This window comes from Mesoplodon densirostris, chromosome 2 (assembly GCF_025265405.1).
Source record: "Mesoplodon densirostris isolate mMesDen1 chromosome 2, mMesDen1 primary haplotype, whole genome shotgun sequence".
Lineage (NCBI taxonomy): Eukaryota > Metazoa > Chordata > Mammalia > Artiodactyla > Ziphiidae > Mesoplodon > Mesoplodon densirostris.
Genome location: NC_082662.1, coordinates 47,282,491 through 47,304,986, shown reverse-complemented (window position 1 = coordinate 47,304,986; position 22,496 = coordinate 47,282,491). Strand labels below are relative to the sequence as shown.

General features: G+C 46.8%; 1 protein-coding gene across 1 annotated transcript in view; it reads right to left on the bottom strand.

Moving 5' to 3' along the window:
* The window catches only part of MROH7 (maestro heat like repeat family member 7), a 44,221-nt gene extending 22,115 nt beyond the window's left edge, over positions 1 to 22,106 (bottom strand). The window contains 13 exon segments of the mRNA XM_060083886.1: positions 657 to 811; positions 1,197 to 1,373; positions 1,780 to 1,892; positions 4,669 to 4,804; positions 5,017 to 5,121; positions 5,622 to 5,708; positions 7,074 to 7,083; positions 7,949 to 8,077; positions 8,385 to 8,464; positions 9,391 to 9,474; positions 10,799 to 10,872; positions 20,878 to 21,344; positions 21,346 to 22,106. Coding sequence (XP_059939869.1) covers positions 657 to 811; positions 1,197 to 1,373; positions 1,780 to 1,892; positions 4,669 to 4,804; positions 5,017 to 5,121; positions 5,622 to 5,708; positions 7,074 to 7,083; positions 7,949 to 8,077; positions 8,385 to 8,464; positions 9,391 to 9,474; positions 10,799 to 10,872; positions 20,878 to 21,344; positions 21,346 to 22,106 — 2,378 coding nt within the window.
* Positions 22,107 to 22,496: the final 390 nt, after the last annotated feature.

The following is a 22,496-nucleotide window of genomic DNA, read 5'->3' as shown; positions in this document are numbered from 1 at the left end:
TGAGCTGGGAGACTGGAGCAACCAGATTTGTTCCCCCTGCCCACGAGCTCATCACCATCTGGCCACAGTCCCCTCTGCCCATCAGACCAGAGGTCCCTGAAGGCTGACAGCATGGAGCACAGGGCAGGCACTCAGCACGAGTGGCTGCATTACTTGTCATGACCACCCATTTGGGGTGAGAATGGGGGGATTATTTCTTCCTTTTGCATAGGGGGGAAAACTCAAGCCCAGAGAGGGCAAGCAGGCTACCCAAGACCACAGAGCGTCTGGAGGCAGAATCAGGACCAACACTCAGTTCTACTTTTATGGCATCATTGAAGCGCTCTGGGCTTGGAGTTGGTCAGATACGAGTTTAGGTCCTCATTCTGTTGCTTGCTCAGTAGGTGCCTAGGGCTAGAAACTTCCCATGAGCCTCAGTTTCCTTATCTATAGAATGGGGTTGTTACACTTGTGAGAAAACATATAAATGTGCAGCACAGACACCTGGCATTGCTCAGGAAGCACTTAACGGTTGTCATAAGCATCATAGATCATAGAAGAGGGACCACCTGGGAGGGCGAGGGGCTCCTCTGGTAGAAGAAGAGATTCCCAGCCTGGGAACAGGGCTATATCAACCCTCTGAAGTGTAGTGGCTGGAAGCCCCCCTCACTTGGTACCTGTCCAGTGGGAGGGGACACATGAGCAGGGCCATGACGACCTCAGTCATGAAGGAGCTGGCCAGGAGAGAGACGGGCAGCAGGGCCGCCTCTCGGGCCCGTGGCTTCTGAATGTGGCTCAGGTGCACATAGATGCCCTGCATGATTTCTGGAATCTGGGGTACAGCCAGGGTGGCCAGGAGCAGGCAGAGGGCCAAGTGGAGAAGCCAAGGGGGTGGTGGGGGAGCAGGGAGACAGGAGGGGGAAGGAAGGGGGTGACAGGGTGGGGGGAGAGAGAGGGAAGAGGAGGGCACAGAGGGAAGAAATGGGGAGACGGGCAGACAGAGCAGCCGCCCCTTCCCTGGGAGACAGCTTGTCTTTGTTGCCCTCCCCCACCCCACACATGATAGTTGAGCTGTCTTGGGGGCCGATAAGCGAGTTCTTTCTCACCTGCAAGTTGGGAGCATCTAGAACTCAGCCACCACCTGCCCTGCCCTGCCTGAGGGATGAGTGGGCCCTGTGGGGTTTCCTAGCCCAGGCCCTGCCCCCAGGGGGTCTTACCACCTCCAGTGCCCTGTGTCGGTACGGCTCCAGCACCGAGCTGAGTGTGACTTCCAAGGCCAGATGCATCATTTCCCCCGAGCCCTTGCCCCAAGCCTCTGAGCCACCTTTCAGCCCTTCCAAGGCTGCTAGCAGCAGGTCCTTTACCTGTTGGGGCCCCAGAAAGTCTCCAAATTCCTGAAACAAAGGCATAGAGATCTTGACACACATAGGCAGACCCAGAGCGAGCTGTACATGGACGCCCTAACACCACCAGACATAGGCAGAGGTCAGCAGGGGGGCATATACTCAGTTAATCCATGAGTGTCAAACACTTTGAGGAGGAGCTACAAAAGAAGGGGTGACATGGTCCCTGCCCCCAGAGCTGGTGACACGGCCCACGCACTGTGGCACAGACCAGAGGGGTTGGGAGCCCACAGGATGGGCCTGTGTGGTCAAGGAAAGCAGGTAAAGGAATGTAAAGGGAATTGAGGCTGGACGGATGGAAGGGGAGGAGGAAGCGCTGGGGCGGCTGCTGCTGCCCCTCCTCCCTTGTCCCCATCGCCCCAGGAAGGCCCAGAGCTGATGGGGAGCAGGTGGTCACCGCGATAACACGCAGAATGTTCTGGCACGGGCTGACAGGGTTGTAGGGGCCCAGGAAACGCTTGTTGCTCTCATACAGATCCTTCTTATTGGTCTCTTCCTTATCTCTGGCTCCTGCAAGAAAAGAACCTTTTCCGGTGAGGCCTGACCACCTTTTTTTTTTTTTTTTTTTTTTTTGCGGTACGCCGGCCTCTCACTGCTGTGGCCTCTCCCGTTGCAGAGCACAGGCTCCGGACGCGCAGGCTCAGCGGCCATGGCTCACGGGCCCAGCCGCTCCGCGGCATGTGGGATCCTCCTGGACAGGGGCACGAACCCGCGTCCCCTGCCTCAGCAGGCGGACTCTCAACCACTGCGCCACCAGGGAAGCCCCTGACCACCTATTTTGTTTCTTAACTTTTTGTTAAACGTAGATGTAGGATGTGCCTAAACCATAGGTGACCAGTGGGATCAGTTTTCACGGTGAGCATGTCCTTGTAGCGGGCACCCAGGTCAAGAAACAGGACACGGTCAGCACCCCAGAAGACCCTCTGATGCCCCCATGTCAGTCCACTCTCCTCCTCCCCCACTCAGGGTAACCACTGTTCTGACTTCTAAACCCGCAGATTTGATCTCCTTGCTGTTGGACTTTATATAAATGGACTCATACTGTATGTTATCCTTCGTGTCTGGCTTTCACTCAACCTTATGTGGGTGAGATTCATCCACACTGTTGCAAGTTGCATGGGTTCACTCACTCCCAGTGCTGTATAGTTTTCCATGGTATGAATATACTACAATTTCTTGATCTGTTCTACTTCTGATGGACATTTGGGTTGTTTCCAGCTCTTATGCATAATGCTGATCTGAATGCTCTAACACGTCTAGTCCATGCCTTTTGGTGACTATAGGCACACATTTGTAGGCACATAGCTGGGATTGGAATTGTGTCCTAAGGTGGGTATGGGTTCAGCTTCAGGGGATATTGCCAAACAGTTTTCCACAGTGGGGACCAATTATGCCCCCACCCGCAGTGTGTGAGAGTTCCAGTGGCTTCACATCTCACCAGTGAATTTTTCTGTTCCATTTTTGCCATTCTGGTGTGTGCGTGGCAACACCTCTATTAAATTGCAATTCCCTTACCCCTGGTGTTCCCAGTCCCCCTTTTCTGTTTTCTTCTTTTTTCTGTAATACTAATCATCACTTGACTTACTATAGGTGTTACTGGTTTTTTTGTGCATTGTCTCCTGACAACAAGGAGATAAGCTCAACAGGAGGATTATTGAATTAACCTTTTTTCTTCTGTGTCCTGAGTGCCTACAATAGTACCTGCATGTGTGGGCTCCTTATTTTCTGCTGAAGGAAACACATTTCAGGAACATTTCCTGAGCCTAACTGTGGCCTGGAGTGGGTCCTACCTGGATCCCCCAGGGTGTGCAAGACACAGGCATAAGAAAGGGCTATTGAGGCAGAATAACATGGACTAAGCATGAAGGTTGCTTGTAAAGGGAAGGAGAGATTGAGACCTGGAATCAGGCAGACCCAGATTCAAATCCTAGCTTTGCTGCTTCCTACAGCCAGGGGCCCTGGATAAACCATTTCACTCCTTGAGAATCTAACAGGGTGGGTTTGTCTTAGGGTCACCAGATAAAATACAAGATACCCAGTAAATCTGAATTTCAGATAAACAATTTTTAGTGGAAGTATGTCTCAAATATACCAAAAGGTATTTACCTTTTATCTGAAATTCAGATTTAACTGGGTATCCTATATTTTTATTTGCTAAATCTGGCAATACTACTTTGGTGTATACTATTCCTGTCCCTAAGACTGATCGTTAACATGGCTTATATCACCTTCATCTATCACTCAGGGGGTCTGAGTGGTTCCTGGGCAGCAGGGGGAATCTCCTAGGGGCTAAATCTTTGCCCCAAATGCTAAAGAACAGGAAGAGCAGGGACACCAGCCATATCCCAAAAGGTTGAAACTAGTAAGATGGTCCTTGTAGGGATGGGGAAAAAGAAAACTCTATTTTGCAAGTACCTATAATGTGTGGAATGAGCTGGTCTTTTTACATATATGATCTCATTTAATTTTCCAAAAAGCTTGTGAGTTATATCCTATTGTGTCCTTTCTTACAAATGAGGAAATCTAGGTCTTGACAAGAAAAATACTTGCCTAAGCTCACACAGCTGGGAAGGGCCAGAGCTAGGTCTTGTACCCAGGTCACTCTGCCTCCAGAGCCAGGGAAGTTTGAACAATGTGACAAGGTTCCTTGGAGCAGAGTTGGGACTCTGGAGAAAGGAAGGAGGCAAGTAACAGTTGATACTGCACACCTCTAGGTGCAGTGCCAGCTGGGCTTCTGTGGCAGCCCATACCACATCGCTAGCTCCCTGAAGCTGAATCCAGAGATGTACTCTCACCTACAGGCTTTAGCCACTCCAGATTCCAAGATAGGACCTGCTCTTTGTTCATTCATCCAATAAATATTCACTGAGCAGCCACCATGTGCCAGGCCCTGGGCTAGATCTTGGGAATACAGTGGTGAACAAGACACAGACTCAAATGAACTTATAGTCTAGTGGGGGAAGACAGACCCAAAACCAGGACACTGGGGCTATTATGCCTGGGTGTACATGGTGGCATGGGAATGTGAAAACAAGTCACAAATTAAACTTGGAAGATTGAGGAGAAGCTTACACAGAAGCATTGCTTAAGTCAAAACGGGTTTGTTTGTCACCTCTGTCTCCTAGTTCTGTGGGGACTAAGTCTTCACACTCATTTCCAGACCCCATTGGACTCTGTGTTGGTCTCTTCCATATCCCACCAGTGCCTTGTTGCCATGGCTCCATTCAATTCCTAGGCTGAGTACCTGCTCAAAAGCCTTGTATTAGAGGCACTCCAAAGGGCTTACGTTTTTGAAGCTCCAAGATGGTGTAGAGGATGGTGATGCAGTCCAGAGCCTCCCAGCCAATCTCCTCATCAGGATCCCCGACGCGAATGATGAGCCTCCCCAGCAGAAGCCCCAGTGCCGGGAGCCCCGAGGACATCTGTTTGTGTCATAATCTTAGGGGTTGAGACTTATAGGTTTAATAAGGCTATACAGCAAATGGTTAACAGAGCTAGATGGTCTGGCCCTGAGAACTGAGCCCTCTGAGGATACTGGGGACCACCTGGGAATCTCTGGATGGATGCACAGGCTCCCTCAGAGCTGGGAAGATTCTCCCTAGGGGTGCCCCTCCCCCCTCCCAGGGCCACTCACAAAGAAAGGCAGGGTCAGAAGCGTGTGGTTCAACACAGAGACATTGCTTTTCACAGCCCGTGCTCTCTCATGGGCCTTCCCAGAGTTCATCCAGGGCCCCAGAGGCTGTGGGGAAAAGGGCAAGACTCAGAGCTACAAGCTGGATGCCAGCATCTACTGCGTGGATGGGCAGGCCAGCCTTCACCAATCATCAGGAAGCTTCTAGGGAGAGCATAAAGACAACCCGCCATAGCCCTCCTCCTCTTCTTAGAGCATAGGGAGACATGGGGTCCAGAAGCTGAGGTCAGGGCTGGAAGACCAGAGGGAGGACAATGGTCAGTGAGGAGAGAGATGAAAGATGGAGAGTCCTGAGGATAGAAGAGAGACAGGAACAAGAATTTAGAAAGCAAGGATATGGGGACAGCTGTAGCAGGAATATGGGGGATAGGGAGAGAAGGGGCAGGAGTCTGGGACGTGGCCTGTGAGAGGGGCAGGGAAGCAGAAACCTGGCACAAGATGACATCCTGAAGTAAAATCACTCTTTCTGGGTCCAGCCCCCCACCCCCAGATCTCCCGAGTCAATTCTCCATTCTCCTCCGCCTTTGCCCTCCTCCCGGCCTCTGTACCTCCAAGATGCTCTTCAGCCCAGCAGGAGTGGGGTCCTCAACAAAGAGGGCATTGAGAAGTGTCTGCAGGGCACCCAAGGTCTGACGCTAAAGTGTCTGTGGACAGGAGGAGGACCAAGCCACTTGGGAGCCTCTGGAGCAGACCCCAGCCCTAGGCAACCCCTGGTGTGGGTCAGGGGAAGAAGCGGGTACTCGGTCCCAGGAGAGCTGCTTTCTTGTCCCACCTCTGAGACTAACCTTGGTGTGTGATATTGGACAAATTACTTTCCCTCCATGGGTTACAGTTTCCTTATCGACAAATTGGTAATTATTATCTCTGCCCTTCTTAGCTTACAAGGGGAGGAATCAGAGGCCTCACATTTACTGAAAATCTACCACGGGCCAGGTGCGTGCCTCGTGATTTGCACAACCATATTTTTTTGTCCTCAAAGTGTTTTTCTCATTCTGCCAATAAGGAGACACTTGTCCAAGGTCACAGAACAAGGAAGTTTCGGTTTGTGAGGATCATGAGAAGATGGGTGGGAAAAAGCTCTGGAACTGTGAGCACTAGATCAATGGACGACCAGCGTGACTTATATTATTGTCTCTGGGGAAGTGTTCGGATTCTTTTTTAAATTACTACTCCTAGATCCAAATAGATTTTCTAAGTTGCCCCTTCCAGGAGCCCTCTCTCTTCGGCCCGGTTGTTTCTTCCTGCCTCAGCCACACCACAGTCCTGAAATTATCTTAGGAGGGTGCAAGCATTACACACACACAAGGCTGAGCAGTGTTTTGAGACCCTCTCTCCCCTGCCTCCCCTCTTCCCACTGCTCTCCACATCTACCTTCCAGGTTACCTTTGTCCAGGCTTCCTGAGTCTGTGCACACCAGGCTTACACCACCACCACCAAGCAAGCCTCATTCACCGACCACCTCTCCTTCCCTCCCATCTGTGGCCCATCACTGTGCAGTACTGCTCTCTTCACACCCAGCAGTGGGTCCCCCCCCTCTCCTTTGGCTCTTCTCTCAAGTGCACCACCTCCGGGACTCAGAACCTTCACGCTGGGGCTGGTCTGGCCCCCAGGGCTCTCTCACCTCACCCTCTGGGCTCCAGCCACACTACCTCCTTATCGTCCTTGGTCACCATGTTCTCTCTGTCCTCAGGCTGCTGCACAGGCTGCTCCCTCTGCCTGGCACACTCTTCCTTCTGTCATCCCCTTCAACTAGTTAGCTCTTCTGTAACCTCTCATCTCCAGCACCATGAGCCCTGACCCCCAACACACTCAGGCTCCGCCAATTCCAGGCTCTTCATGGTCTTCATAGCATCAAGTATTTCTTGCTTGCAACACGTACCACTGTTGTAATGTTGCATTTATTTGTCTGATACTTTGATCATCTGCCCTCAGCCCTACTGTATCCTTCCCTTGTACTTCTGGATTAGGCATCAGTTAATATTTGCTGAATGAAAGGATGCATACATGTGCCTCACCCAGAGCTGAAATCCCTCTCCTTAACCTCCCCCACTGACCCCATCCTACATGAAGGGTCGCCTCTGATCACTCCTCCTGGGATTATCCTGCAGGGGTTTGAAGGTGCTCATGGGAGCCCCTTGAGGTTCCACTTCCAGGCCTCCGTCCCAACTCACCCAGTCCTCAGGCCTTTTCCTCTCACTTCTGGCCACCTCCTGAGGCCATGCCAACATCTGCCCACATCCTTCTCATGGGGCAGAGCCCAACGTGGACAGTGCTTCAGATGAGGGATTCTTTATTCTGCAGATTCATACATTCACCAAATGTTTATTGAATGCCTACTCAGGACAGGAGAAGGGAGGTGAACTGCCCAAGCTACTTGAGTAGCAGTGTGAACATCAAATCTACCTCCCAGGGGACTTCCCTGGTGGCGCAGTGGTTAAGAATCCGCCTGCCAATGCAGGGGCCACGAGTTCGAGCACTGGTCTGGGAAGATCCTACATGCCGCGGAGCAACTCAGTCGGTGCACCACAACTACTGAGCCTGAGCTCTAGAGCCCGCGAACCACAACTACTGAGTCCACGTGCCACAACTACTGAAGCCCGCACACCTAGAGCCCGTGCTCCGCAACAAGAGAAGCCACCGCAATGAGAAGCCCACATACCGCAACGAAGAGTAGCCCCCGCTCGCTGCTTCTAGAGAAAGCCCGCGCACAGCAACGAAGACTCAGCGCAACCAAAAATAAATAAGTAAAATAAATTAAAAAAAAAAATCTACCTCCCAGAACATCTTCCTCTCCCTGCTGGGAGTCCAGGAATGTGCCTCGCTCTGAGGACGCCAGGCAGCCCCGAGGCCCCACTGGGGAGGGCCCTGCCTCAACTGTATGGCCTCAGCCTTGTCCTCGTCTCTCTCCTGCATGGCCTGCATGGAGGGCAGGGAGAATACACTCTTCATGCACATGTTCACCAGCTCCGACCGTTCCCGCACACCCAGGACAAGCTAGGAATGACTGAGGAAGAGACAGAAAGCAAGGGCATGGAGCGAGGGGGGGGTTCCCTGGGGCTGGAGGCAGAAAGTGAAGGATGCAGGGCTGGCATGAGGGCTGAGATTCAGATCCACAAAAACGCGAGATGAGGAGGGGAGGAGGAGGGAAGTGGGGTGCAGGGCAGACAGCCCCGGCAGGGGCTGGGCAAAGGGAAAAGAAAAGGCCTGGGACTGGACTGGGGCCATGCACAGCAGAGTGGCCCCAGAAGATACAGGCGGAGCCCGTGGGTAGAGGGAATGGGGAGGGGGTTCGGGGAAGGGGCCGTGGTCACCTCAGCTGGGTCAGGGTCTCCATGACTTGCTGGCGGACGGAGCTCAAGAGAGAATCCAGTGGCTCCTCCTGGATCTGCTTCTGGACAGGGGACCATGGAGGTGTCGATGAGGGCACAGGCCACTGCAGACCACCAGGGCCGAGGCCTCTCCTCCTCACAGGGAGCAGGCCGTGGCAGCCCCTCGGTGTGGGCAGCCTCCACAGCCTGCCTGGCCTCCAGTGGGGTAGCCAGCTGACTGCTCAAGCCCTGTCCAGAGCCCTCAGTTCAAGGCCACCAAAAACATGACAAGCCCTAGCCTGCTGCACACCCTCCATGTAGTCCCCATGCAGCCCCAAGGTGGGGAAGTATATCTAAACCGTGGACTGGCCCAATGCAGAAAACACCATGCATGGCCCTTGAAAGTGGTCCGGTTGAATTCCTTTAAAATGTCCTTCTAATTCCTCACTTTTGATCTAGCACCAACGACCCACAGGTGCTCAATTAACATTAATTAAATGGAAGTATCAAAGGCAAGGATTTTTTCTCTCTTTATAGCTAAATATAATTCTGGAAACTTCAGTGGTTATCCCAGCACAAACATTCTGGTGGTTAACTGAGAAGTGACTGTATTTAGCAAAGAGAAAAGGAAAGTTCCTTCAGAGGTTCCCCATCGGAAGGAATTTTGGGGGAAATAATGTATAAAATAATAACGACTGCTCCCAGGTGCCTAAGGCTTTACAATGAGCTAACCTTTGGGTTCTGTCCTCCCAACAAGCCAAGGACACAGGTTTTATCACAGTCATTTGTGAGGTATTAAGAGCGAGGCTCCGAGAGGGGAAGTGACTGGGCTGAGCTCCCCCAGGGTAGGTAGGGGACGATTAGTGGTGGAGCCAAGACTCAAGCCCAAGTGTCTGTGCCTCCACTGTCCTCTGCCCATCCCACCCCACTCCAGCCTCATCAGTGGGTGGACTCAGGACTTCCGCCCCCTCCCCACCCGGATGTCACAGACCGCAAGTTGCTCACGCACCATCATCTTCTTCATCGTGGTCTTCTTCTCTTCTTCCACGTCCAGCACATCCTGGCTCTTCTGGAGGCTGAGGGCATTCTCGACCTCGGGGGCAGCAGAGGGCAAAGCCGCAAGGTGAGAGCCACACTGAACCCAACCCTCAGGGGCTGTCCCTACACCCCCCTTAACCACTTGTCACCTGCAGGCAAGCTGGCCTGTTCCTCCCCAGCTGCTAGCCCCCAGCGTCAGCTCAAGACAAGTGAGAAACCACAGGGGAACTTGATGGGGGTGAAGACTTGAGAAGATCGTGGTGGCAGCAGGGAGGTTGGGGATAATCCCTGTAGGCCAGCATTTGGGGGAGGACCAGATATCAGGGACTGCCAAGCATTCTCTCCTCTCCAAGCAAGGGAGAAGAGGCAGGAGCCAATGGGACAGAAAGGGTCCCAACACCTCAAGCTGAAATGCCATCGTAAGTGATAAGAGCCTTCTAATATCTACCCTTCTTAAGGGCACACACTAGTCGGATTAAGACATTCTGCAACCTGAGAGAGGGAAAACATTAACCAATGTCTAATTAATCTATTAGCTCTCATTATCGTTAAGGCAGAAGAAGAAAGAAACATGGAACAGATAAAATATATAGTAAAGAAAGCAAAACAAGAAAATCTAATGGACAGTGTGGTGGATCAAAGATGCCACAAGCTCTTTCCCACCCCTCCTGTCAAGAGAACAGGTTGCACGGCCTGGCCTGGGTGGACCTCCTGCCTCCAGACTCTGTTCACCAACCAGGCTCACCCACACTCCATGTGTCACACTCTTGTCCACCAGCCTGTCCAGTCTGCCCCCACTGGCCCTCACCAAGGCCTGTAGATACTGGCTTTCTCTGGCCTCCCGAGGCCTGCTGCATGGCCAAGACCTGGGTTGGGCTTGTGTCCTGAAAAAGGTCATTTCTAGCTTTTCTCCCCACCCCCCCTTTTTTTAAATTTGGCCATGCCACGCAGCTTGCAGGATCTTATTCCTCCGACCAGGGATCGAACCCAGGCCTTACCAATGAAAGTGCCTAGTCTTAACCACTGGACCACCAGGGAATTCCCTTTTTTTCTGCTTTTAGAGACCCTCTCACAATTCATTCCATGGTTTAAAAAACTGTTATCGAGCACCTAGGATATGCCAGGCACTGCTGTAGATGCTAGGAATACAGCTGGGAATAAGACAAACAAAAATCCCTGATTTATGGAGGATGCATCCCAGTGCGAGAGAATAACAAGAAACAAGATAAACCTATAAAGCCGATTGTGCTTCAGATGATGATGAGTACCAAGGAGGAGAGAAGAGCCAGGAAGAGAAACAAGGAATGTTGGGGGGGGGGGTGGGCGCGGGGGGAGAGGGCATTCCAGAAAAGTCAGGTGGGTGTTAGCAGGAAGCATACCAGAGCTATTTTGTTGCCATCCTCTCTCTGCCCTGGCACCTTCACCAGACATGAGGCTACTTCATCGAAGGCTCCTGCAGGTCATAGTTCCATTGAGCAGAGAAGAGGGAGGGTAAAGATATGGTGTAGCAGAGTCCCTTCCCACCTCCCCCACTGGGCCCCTCCAATCCTTACTCCGCCAGCAGCCAGACTGAGCTCCCATCCCTAAAACACTTCAGGGGCCCCATTTCACCGAGCATAAAGCAAGCATCCTTGTTAGTGCCTTCAAGGCCCTGCCAGGTCAGTCTCCCCTGCCCACCTCCCCAGCCTCACCTCCCCCTGCTCTCCCCTCGCTCACCATGCGCCCACCACACTGGCCTCCTTCCAGGACCAACAAGATTCCCCCTCAGGGCCTTTGCACAGGTAGTTTCCTCTACCTGGGCCGCTCCACTGTCACACCCCCTTGCCCAGGTAGAGAGCCCCATCCTTCAGGTCTTTGCTTGCCTGCCACTCCTCAAAGAGGCCTCCCCTGACCTTCAGGCTAATGAAAGGCCCACTGTGATCCTCTTGTGCATCATCCTATTCTCTTCTTTCAGTTGTTATCACAAGTTATAGTTAAACTCTTATTTGTTATAGTAGATACATGCTATTTTGTCACCCCCAAAGTTCCTCATCTTTCTTCTGGTGAAAAAGCCTCTGTCTTCCATGTAGGCTACTCATTCCATATAGCTAGGTGAAGCTGCAAATCACACCCATCATCCCTCTTTAAATAAGGGTGGGCTTTACACCTGAAACTAATATAATATTGTCAATAAACAAACAAATGAATAAAGGTGGACTTGGAACCCACGCTTGGCCAGTAAGAGATTTCCGTGCCCCCAGACACAGTGATTGGTCCAGCTATGGGCTCTATTGGCTGAGCAGGGCCAATGGAGCCCTTGACTTAAGGGGGCTGAGGGGAAGCCCAAGGAGAGAGACCCTGGAACTTCAGGGGCAACTTGGCCACCAGAGGCTACCAGAGGATGGAGTCAATAGTGAGAAGCAGAGACACCTCAATAGTAGTGAATACAGCTAGCACCAAATCTTGGCTTCTAAGTACTAAAGGAACAAGTCTCCTTGGAGAAATGGCTGATTCTAGGACTTGGGCAGAGAGAGTGCAGGATGAGCCTGAGACATCTTGTACCAGAAAACAAGGAAGAGAGCCCAAGGAATTATGGATACACGTCAAAGAGATACAAAGCTTGCTCAAAAGGGATTCCTTGGTTAAACTCGGTAAAGTTTGAGTATCACAATAAATGATGGTAGCAACAGATTATGGTCCATCGAGTAAACTAGGAAAACATAAGTCCATACTAATATACATCAGTAAATAACTAAATTGAAAGTTTGATGAGGAATGGTATACTTACATAGTTTCAAAGTACCTCCTTAATATTTTTACATAATATTTAATACATAATATTTACTAAAAAGGGGTAAATAATGACTTTACAGTGGAAAACCTTGGCAGCAACCATTGTACTCAAGTGATCAAAGTGAACATCGCCAGTAATGGAGCAAATCAAAATCATACACCACCAGATAGGATGCAGTGAGGAAAACCAAGCATCACGTCTGTGCTATTCCTGCCAAAGATGTATGACATGAATCTGATCATGAGGAAACATCAGATAAACCCAAAATGAGGCACATCTTATAAAATAGCTGGCCTGTAATCTTCCACTGTATCAGGGACATGACAGTCAAGGAAAGTCTGAGGGCTGGGGGAAACAAAACAGATGAGACAAAAAAGAGCAATGAATGATTCTGACCTGGATCCTTTTTTAATAAAGAACATTACTGGGACAATTGGTGACATTTGAATGGGGCGTGATGATTAGATGGTAGCAGTGTATCAGTATTAATTTCCTGATTCTGATGGTTAACTTTTATCCTTTATTGTAAGAAACACATATTAAAATTCAAGATGAGTAGGATATCATGTGGCAATTTTTTATCAAATTATTCAGAAAAAAATTTTATACTGTACTTTCAACTTTTCTGCCAGTTTTTATTGTTTTAAATTTTTTTAAAGAATGAGGGATAAATAGAGGCATTTTCAGACAAAAATGGAAAGAGTCGGCCATCAGCAGAATTCACTAAAGCAAATTCTAAAGGATGCACTTTAGGCAAAAGGAAATTAATTCCAGATGGAAGGTCTGAGATGCAACGAGCAAATAAGAAAAAGAGGTTAATATTTTGGTAAATATAAGAACATTAACTACATAAAATAATAATAATGTTTACAGGGTTAAGAAAAAGACAGAATTAATATACATTACCAGGAGAGCATATAAATTGGTGGTGAGGGGGAGATTAAGTGGGGTTAACATGTTTCTAAGTCTTAAACTGTCTGGGAGGAAGATAAATGCATTGATTAGTTGGACTTTGTGATAAATTAAATACGCACATTGTAACTTCTAGAGAATCACTAAAAGACTTAAAACAGTATGTAACTTCCATACAAGTAACAGAGAAAAGGGGGAGGAAAAAACAACCCCAAAACCAAAAAAGGAGTAAAAAAGAAATATAGAGCAAGCAGAACAAAGAATACAAACATAAGATGATAGATATCAAGCTACCCATAATTGTAAATCAACTACACTTCAATTTAAAATTAAAAAAAAATTTTAAACTATCCATAATTACATTAAATATAAATGGACTATGGGTTGGAAAACACAGTTTATAAAGAAGACAATGCTACATAAATTGATTTATAAATTCAATGAAATTCCAATGAAAGTCTAACAGATTTTTATTATATTTTATGGAAATTGACAAGCTGTTTCTAGAATCTATATGGAAAAGTAAATCACGCAGAATAGACAATCTTGAGAAAGGACAAAGTTGGAGGACTTACAGTAATAAATATCAAGAATTACTCTAAAACACAGTAACTACGGCAATCGTTAAGGATAGACAAACAAAGGAACAGAAAGAGTCCAGAAATAAACCTACGCATATACAGTCACTTGACTTTCCTCAAAGGTGACACTGCAATTCAGTGGAGAAAGCAGGTCTTTTCAATAAATGGTCTGGAGCAATTAGATATCCACATGGGGGGAAAATGAGCCTTAAGTCCCTCTCTCACACTGTTTTCCAAAATTAATACATGATGCATTATAAATTTAATGTGAACGAAAAAACAATAAAACTTCTGGGGGAAAATATGAGACTATTTTCACAACCTTTGGGTACACATATCTCAATTATATCAATATAAATAACTTCCACAAATCAATAAGAAAAAGACAACCTAAATTTTTTAAATGAGCAAAAGACTTGAACAGGCACTTCATAAAAAAAGATATACAGAGACTTCCCTGGTGGTCCAGGGGTTAAGAATCTGCCTTCCAATGCAGCAGACGCAGGTTTGATCCCTGGTCAGGGAACAAAGATCCCACATGCTGCAGGGCAACTAAGCCTGCACACCATAACTACTGAGGCTGCAGGCCACAGCTAGAGAGCTTGTGCACCACAACTAGAGAGCCCATACGCCACAACTAGAGAGCCTGTGCACTCAGGAGCCCACGTGCTACAGCTAGAGAGAAGCCCGCACGCTGCAACAAACAGCCTGTGTGCAGCAACTAAGACCCAACACAGCCAAAAATAAATAAATATATTCTAAAAAAGGATATACAAATTGACAATAATCATATTAAAAGGTGCTTAGGGCTTCCCTGGTGGCGCAATGGTTGAGTGTCCGTCTGCTGATGCAAGGGACATGGGTTCATGCCCCAGTCCAGGAAGATCCTGCATGCCGCGGAGCTGCTGGGCCCGTGAGCCATGGCTGCTGAGCCTGTGCATCCGGAGCCTGTGCTCCACGACGGGATAGGCCACAGCAGTGAGAAGCCCGCATACCGCAAAAAAAAAAAGGTGCTTAATATCAGTAGTCATCAAAAAATGCAAATTAAAATCACACCGAAATATCATTAGACACCAAACAGAATGGCTAAAATTTTGAAAACTAACAATACCAAATGTTTGTGAGGATGTGGAGCAGTTGGAACTCTCACAGGTGAGACGGTAAATTAATTCAACCACTTTTGAAAAATTGGCAATATCTACTAAAACTAAACATATGCTTATGCTATGACCCAGAAATTCCTCTTCTAGATAAATAAATGTATCTGTGTACCAAAAGACATGTACGAAAATGTTCAAAGTAACTTTATTCATAATATCCAAAAAGTAGAAAAAATCCTAATGTCCATCAGCAAAAAATGGATAAACAATTGTGGTATGTTCATAAGATGGAATACTGCAAAACAATAAAAAGAATCGACTATGATACATGCAACAATGTGGATGAATCTAAATGGCATCATGGTGGGCTAAAGAAGCCAGAGTCAAAACAGTATATACTGTAGTATCCTATTGATAAGAAGTTCAAAAACAGACAAAACTAGTCTATGGTGATACAAATCAGAATTGTTCCCTCTATGGCTGTTGATAACAGGGCAACTTGTGAGGGGGGATGTTACTACTAGCATCTACTGGGCAGAGACCAGGGATGCATCTTACAATGCACAGAACAGCTCCCCACGCACCCACACTCACACAACAAAGATCTATCTAACACAAAATGTCAATAGTGTCAAGACTGAGAAACCCTGCCCCAGAAGAAGGGGTATTGATTGGAAAGGATCACAAGGGAAGGTTCTGGGATGCTGGAAAAGATCTGTGTCTTGATCTGGGTGGTAGTTACCAGTGTGTATAGGTATGTAAATATTCATCAAGCTGTACACTTAAGGTTAGTAGTGCACTTTACATATTTTACTGATATATGTTATATACCTTGAAAAAGTTTTTAAAAGACAAATACAGTTTTAAAATACATTGTTTTTTAAAATCCAAATGGACAAAATGCTCCTATTAAAAAACAAAAATTGACCTTAAATAGCCAAAACAATCTTGAAAAAGAACAAAGTTGGTAGACTCATATTTTCTGATTTCAAACTTACTACAAAGCTATAGAAATCAAAACAGTGTGGTACTGGCATAGGACAGACATAAAGACCAATGGAATAAAATAGACATAAGCCCTCATATATATGGTCAATTGATTTTTTTTTTTTTTTTTTTTTTTGCGGTACGCGGGCCTCTCACTGTTTTGGCCTCTCCCGTTGCGGAGCACAGGCTCCGGATGAGCAGGCTCAGCAGCCATGGCTCACGGGCCCAGCAGCTCCACGGCATGTGGGATCTTCCCGGACCAGGGCACAAACCCGTGTCCCCTGCATCGGCAGGCGGACTCTCAACCACTGAGCCACCAGGGAAGCTCGGGTCAACTGATTTTTGACAAAGGTCTCAAGACCATTCAGTGGAAAAAGGATGCTCTTTTCAACACATGATGCTAGAAAAACTGGATATCCACATGCAAAAGAATGAAGTTGGGGCTTCCCTGGTGGCACAGTGGTTGAGAGTCCACCTGCCAATGCAGGGGACATGGGTTTGTGACCCAGTCTGGGAAGATCCCATATGCCGTGGAGCGGCTGAGCCCGTGAGCCATGGCTGCTGAGCCTGCTCATCCGGAGCCTGTGCTCTGCAACGGGAGAGGCCACAACAGTGAGAGGCCCGTGTACCACAAAAAAAAAAAAAAAAAAAAAGAATGAAGTTGGGCCCCTACCTCATACTACATACAAAAATTAACTTAAAGACTAAACTTAAAAGCTAAAACTATGAAACTCTTAGAAGAGAACATAGGGGGAAATCTTCATGACATTGGATATGGCAACAATTTCTTGAACATAACACCAAAATAACAGATAATTAACGAGTAGACAAATTGGTTCTCATCAAAATTAAACACTTTTATACATCAAAGGACAATGTTAAAAGAATGAAAAGACAACTCACAGAATGGGTGCCAATATTTACAAATTGTATATCTGATAAATAATTAATATCCAGAATGTGTAAAGAACTCCTAAAACTCAACAACAAAAAACAACCAAATTTGAAAATGGGTAAAGGATTGAATAATTATTTCTCCATAAAAAGATATACAAATGACAAATAAGCATGTTAAAATGCTCAACATCATTAGTCATTAGGGAAATGCAAATTAAAATCACAATAAAATACTACTTCACACTCTTTAGGATGGCTATTATAAAAATGTTTTCTAAAAAATGGAAAATAACAAGTGTTGGCAAGGAGAGATTAGTAGTGCAGAAATTGGAACCCTTGTACTTTAGAAGCCTTGTACATTTCTGGAGGGAGTGAAAAATTGTACAGCTGCTATGGGAAATAATTTGGCTGTTCCTCAAAAAGCTAAACATAGAATTACCATTTGATCCAGCAATTCCACTCCTAGTTATATACCTAAAGGAATTGAAAGTAAGCATTCAAACAGATACTTGTGTGCTGATGTGTATAGCGGCATTATTCATAATAGCCAAAAAGTGGAAACAACCCAAATATTTGTCCATGGACAAATAAAATGTGGTACATACATTGGAATATTATCCAACCATAAAAAGGAATGAAGTATTGATACATGTTACAACATGGATGAACATTATGCTAAGTGAAATAAACCAGGTACAAAAGGACAAATGTATGATTCCATTTCATCACTTACCTAGAGTAGGCAAATTCATAGAGACAGAAAGTAGATTAGAGCTTATGAGGGACTGGGGAGAGAGGAATGGGGAGTTATTGCCTGTGGTGAGACCTTCTATTTGGGATGATGAAAAAGTTTTGGAAATAGATAGTGGTAATGGTTACACAATATTGTGAGTGTGACTAATGCCACTGAATGTTTAAGGGCTTCCCTGGTGGTGCCGTGGTTAAGAATCTGCCTGCCAATGCAGGGGACACAGGTTCAAGCCCTGGTCCAGGAAGATCCCACATGCTGCGGAGCAACAAAGCCCATGTGCCACAACTACTGAGCCTGCGCTCTAGAGCCCGCGAGCCACAACTACTGAGCCTGCATTCCACAACTACTGAAGCCCACACGCCTAGAGCCCGTGCTCCACAACAACAGAAGCCACCACAATGAGAAGCCCACACACCGCAACGAAGAGTAGCCCCCACTCGCCACAACTAGAGAAAACCCCACACACAGCAAAAAAGACCCAGCACAGTAAAAAATAAAATAAATAAATTTATTTTAAAAAATGTTCAAAATGGCAAATGTATGTTTTATGTATTTTACTACAATTTTTAAGAGATTAATAATATACCAAAAGCCATTGACTTGTTCACTTTAAATGGGTAAATTGTATAATATGTGAATTATATCACAATAATAACTGGACTCCACATGCAAAGGAATAAAGTTGGACCCCAATTTCACACCATATACAAAAGTTAACTCAAAATGGATCAAAGACCTAAATTTCAGAACTAAAATTATAAAACTCTTAGAAGAAAACATAGGCATAAATTTTCATGATCTTGGATTAGGTAATAATTTCTTAAATATGACACCAAAAGCACAAACAATGAAAGAAAAAATAAACTGGACATAATTGAAATTTAAAACTTTTGTGTTTCAAAGGACACCATGAAAAAAGCAAAAAGACAACCCATAGGTTAAAAAATATTGGCAAATTATATATCTGATAAGGTATATATCTTGTCTGGGGATAAGAGATATAACTTATATCTAGAATATATAAAGATCACTTACAACTCAACAATAAAAAGACACGCCCAATTTTTTAAGTGGGCAAAGGATTTGAATTGACATTTATCCAAATAAGATATAGAAGTGGCTGATAGCATATGAAAAGTTGTTCAATATTACTACCCTTCAGGGAAATGCAAATCAAAACCACAATGAGATACTTCATACCCACTAAGATGGTTATAATCAAAAAGACAGACAATAAGTGGGAGGTACAAACTATTGGGTGTAAGATAGGCTACAAGGATGTATCGTGCAACATAGGGAATATAGCCAATAGTTTGTAGTAACTGTAAATGGAGCGTAACATTTAAAATTGTATAAGAATAAAAGATAAAAATAATTTTAAGAAATTCAAAAGGATTCCTAGCTTTTTGTTAAAAAAAAAAAAGACAGACAAACAATAACAAGTGTCATATACTGCTGGTGAGAATGTAAAATAGTTCAGCCACTTTGGAAAATGTTCTAAAATTGATTGTGGTGGTGATGGTTGCATAATTCTATGTATATTTTAAAACCATTAAATTGTACACTTTGAGTGACTTTTATGATATGTAAGTTTTATCTCAATAAAGCTGTTTAAACAAAAAGACCAACTTGTGTAAACAAAGTTCCTCTACATCATCAGCATCATCAGTACAAAATAAGAATTGTATTAGAAAATAAGGTATGATTCATGGTAGCAATAAGAACTGTAAAGTACCTAAGAATTAACCTATCCAAAAATGCACTAGTCTTTTATGGAGAAATTTTTAAATTCTAGTAAAGGATATATCTCATGTAAAGTAAAACTTGGGACTTCCCTGGTAGCGCAGTGGTTAAGAATCCACCTGCCAATGCAGGGGACATGGGTTCGAGCCCTGGTCCGGGAAGATCCCACATGCCACGGAGCAACTAAGCCCATGCGCCACAACTACTGAGCCTGTGCTCTAGAGCCCGCAAGCCACAACTACTGAGCCTGTGCACCTAGAGCCCGTGCTCCGCAACAAGAGAAGCCACCGAAATGAGAAGCCTGCACACCGCAACGAAGAGTAGCCCCCACTCGCCACAACTAGAGAAAGCCCACGTGCAGCAATGGAGACCCAGTGCAGTCAAAAATTAATTAATTAATTAATTTTAAAAAGTTTGTTTAAAAAATAAAAAAATAAAGTAAAACTCCAATAGATGGATAGATTAATAACATTCCAATTAAAATGTCAGAAAGATTTTTTGAGGACCTAGACAAATGCATTTTAAAATGTATATGGAAGAATGAGGGTGTTCAAATAGCCTCCAGGGCATGGTGTGGATGCTGTTGTCCTCAGAATAGTTTTGAGAACTTTAAAGAGGGGTTTTCACCCTATCAGATATAAATGCATACTTGCAAAGCCATGGTAAATTTTTTTTTTTTTTTTTTTTTGCAGTATGCGGGCCTCTCACTGCTGTGGCCTCTCCCACAGGCTCCAGATGTGCAGGCTCAGCGGCCATGGCTCATGGGCCCAGCCACTCCGCGGCATGCGGGATCTTCCCAGACTGGGGCACGAACCTGCATCCCCTGGCACCGGCAGATGGACTCTCAACCACTGCGCCACCAGGGAAGCCCATGGTAAATATTTTTTAATTGCAATATGGTATTGGTGCCTGAACAAACAAAAACTATTTGGAGATATAAATAATAGGGAGATCTTCACAACATCAAAAACTGGTGGGGGATTCCTTTACAGAACTCTTGCACATCAGAAGTGAGCCACAGGGCTTCCCTGGTGGCGCAGTGGTTGAGAGTCCGCCTGCCGATGCAGGGGATACGGGTTCGTGCCCCGGTCTGGGAAGATCCCACATGCCGCGGAGAGGCTGGGCCCGTGAGCCATGGCCGCTGGGCCTGTGCGTCCGGAGCCTGTGCTCCGCAATGGGGGAGGCCACAACAGTGAGAGGCCCGCGTACAGCAAAAAAAAAAAAAAAAAAAAAAAAAAAAAAAGAAGTGAGCCACAGGTTCCAGATTGGACCCCAAGGCTTCACTTAGGTGGGGACCTCAAAAACTCAAGCCTGCCTGCTCCACTGTTCAAACTTTGACTTGAGAAGACAGACCTGAAATTTATCAATAAAGAAAGGAAGGTATAGTTAGTTAGTTGACTTGTAATTTGGACAGAATGGAAGTATGATTATATGGAGATATTATATTACAGTTAAGAAAACTGAAACTCAGAGAGATTAAGTAACTTGTCCCAAGTCACACAGCAAGCACTAGTTCTCTCATGTATAATTAATATATTGCATGTTATTCATTGCATGCTGTTCCCTTCTCACGTATAGTTAATATATTGCATGTTATCCATTGCATGCTCTTCCCTTCCTTACCCGTCTCCTCTCCCCTCCCCGCCCTACAAGTCTGAATAGAGTTCTTCCAGGTCAGTGTCCTCTCTGGGGCTGACGCTCTGGCCTTACTCACCCTGAGGGATGCTCTGGAAGGCTGTGGAGTCCTTGTTCATGGTGTCACTGGTGGGGAACCCCAGTGGGAACTGGCCCACCTTGACACTAGTCATCTTGCTCCAGCTCCCCAGATTCCCCTCCAGGGGCACGGTGTGGATGCTGTTGTCCTCACAACAGTCCTGCTGGCTGCTCAGTGTCAGGGTGGAGGTGTCACCGAAGATGAGGCTGGAGACCAGGCTCAGAGTCTCATTGGAGCCCAGGATCGGGGTCATGCACGACGGTGGAGAAGGGGTGGAGTCGGGTCCCTGGGTGCTGGAGTGAAGGCTGATAGCCTCGCTGGGACCAGGAGCCAGGGTCAAGCATGAGGCCTGAGTGATGGTCATGTTCAAATCAGACTTGGGATTGTCATTTGAAGCCACATTAATGGTTCCCTTGGAACTCGTGTTCCAGGCTGCACCAAAGGTTCTTTTTGAAACAGATCCAGATGTTATGTGAAACCAGATTGATGGTCTCATTCATGGCTGGCATTAGGGACCCAGGAGAACTTGGAGCTGCATTCAGGTCCAGCTTAGAGATGTTTCCTGAGCCCACACTGAGCAGCTTATTGGAATCAGGATCCAGAGAAGAGTTTGGGGCTGTAATAAGGAGAGCTTTTGAGCCTGGCCTGGAGATGCTTTGGCCCAGAACAAGGGTTTCTTTTGAATAAGGCCTTTTAAATGGGTTTGATTCAGGCCTGGAAGGATTGGAGTTACTCTGACCCAAATCAAAAATCTTGCTTGGGAGGGAGCTGAAGGCCTCCTCAGAATTTGGCCCAGAGTGGTTCCCCAAACTCAGACCCTGGGCTTCCGTAGAGCCAGGGCTCAGAACTAGGTTTGAGGCTGGACTTAAGGACCCCTGTGAGTCAGCTGTCGAGATGTGATTGGAATCCAAACCCAGGGCTTCACCAGAGTGGGCAGTGGTGATCTGGAGGGAGGCTGGAGCTGCGGCCCTGCTGTCATCAGGTCTGGGGGTGTTACCAGATGCCAGGCCAGGGGCCTCCTCTGAGACAGGACTCCGAGTTGGATTAAGGTCTGGAAGGAGAACCAAGCCAGGACCCAGGGGTGGATTCAAGACAGGAACAAGGTCCGTATCTAGGTTGGGCCCAGAGATGGTGCCAGAGCCTAAACCAGGGGCCTCAGTGGAGTTGAGAGTGGGTATCATCTTTGTGTCTTCACGGAGGACCAGACTAGCCCCTGGATTCATGGCCATGCCTGGTCTGGAGGTCTCTCACTGCCACTGCCCGCTTCTGTCCAATAGCCTACTGTTGAGCTCCTGAGAGGGAGCAAGGCAAATTGAGCCTCACCTGTTGAAACCCTTCCATGGCTCCCCACCATCCTTAGCATGAAGTGCCTGGGGTGACTTACGGGGTCCTTCATGACCACGTCCAGCCCACCTGTCCAGTCCCGTCCTGCACGGCTCTCCCCTGGCTCTCTCAGTCCCAGCCCCATCCCCGTGCTCCCTTCTTTGACCACACCCTGCTCCCTTGCAGCTCGCGGCCCTTAAATGCAGTTGCCTTGTCCTGCAACCTCCTCTTCCTATCCTTGCCGATCCCACTCTTCTGAGCAAATGATTCATGGCACTTTATTCCAATGACTTGTT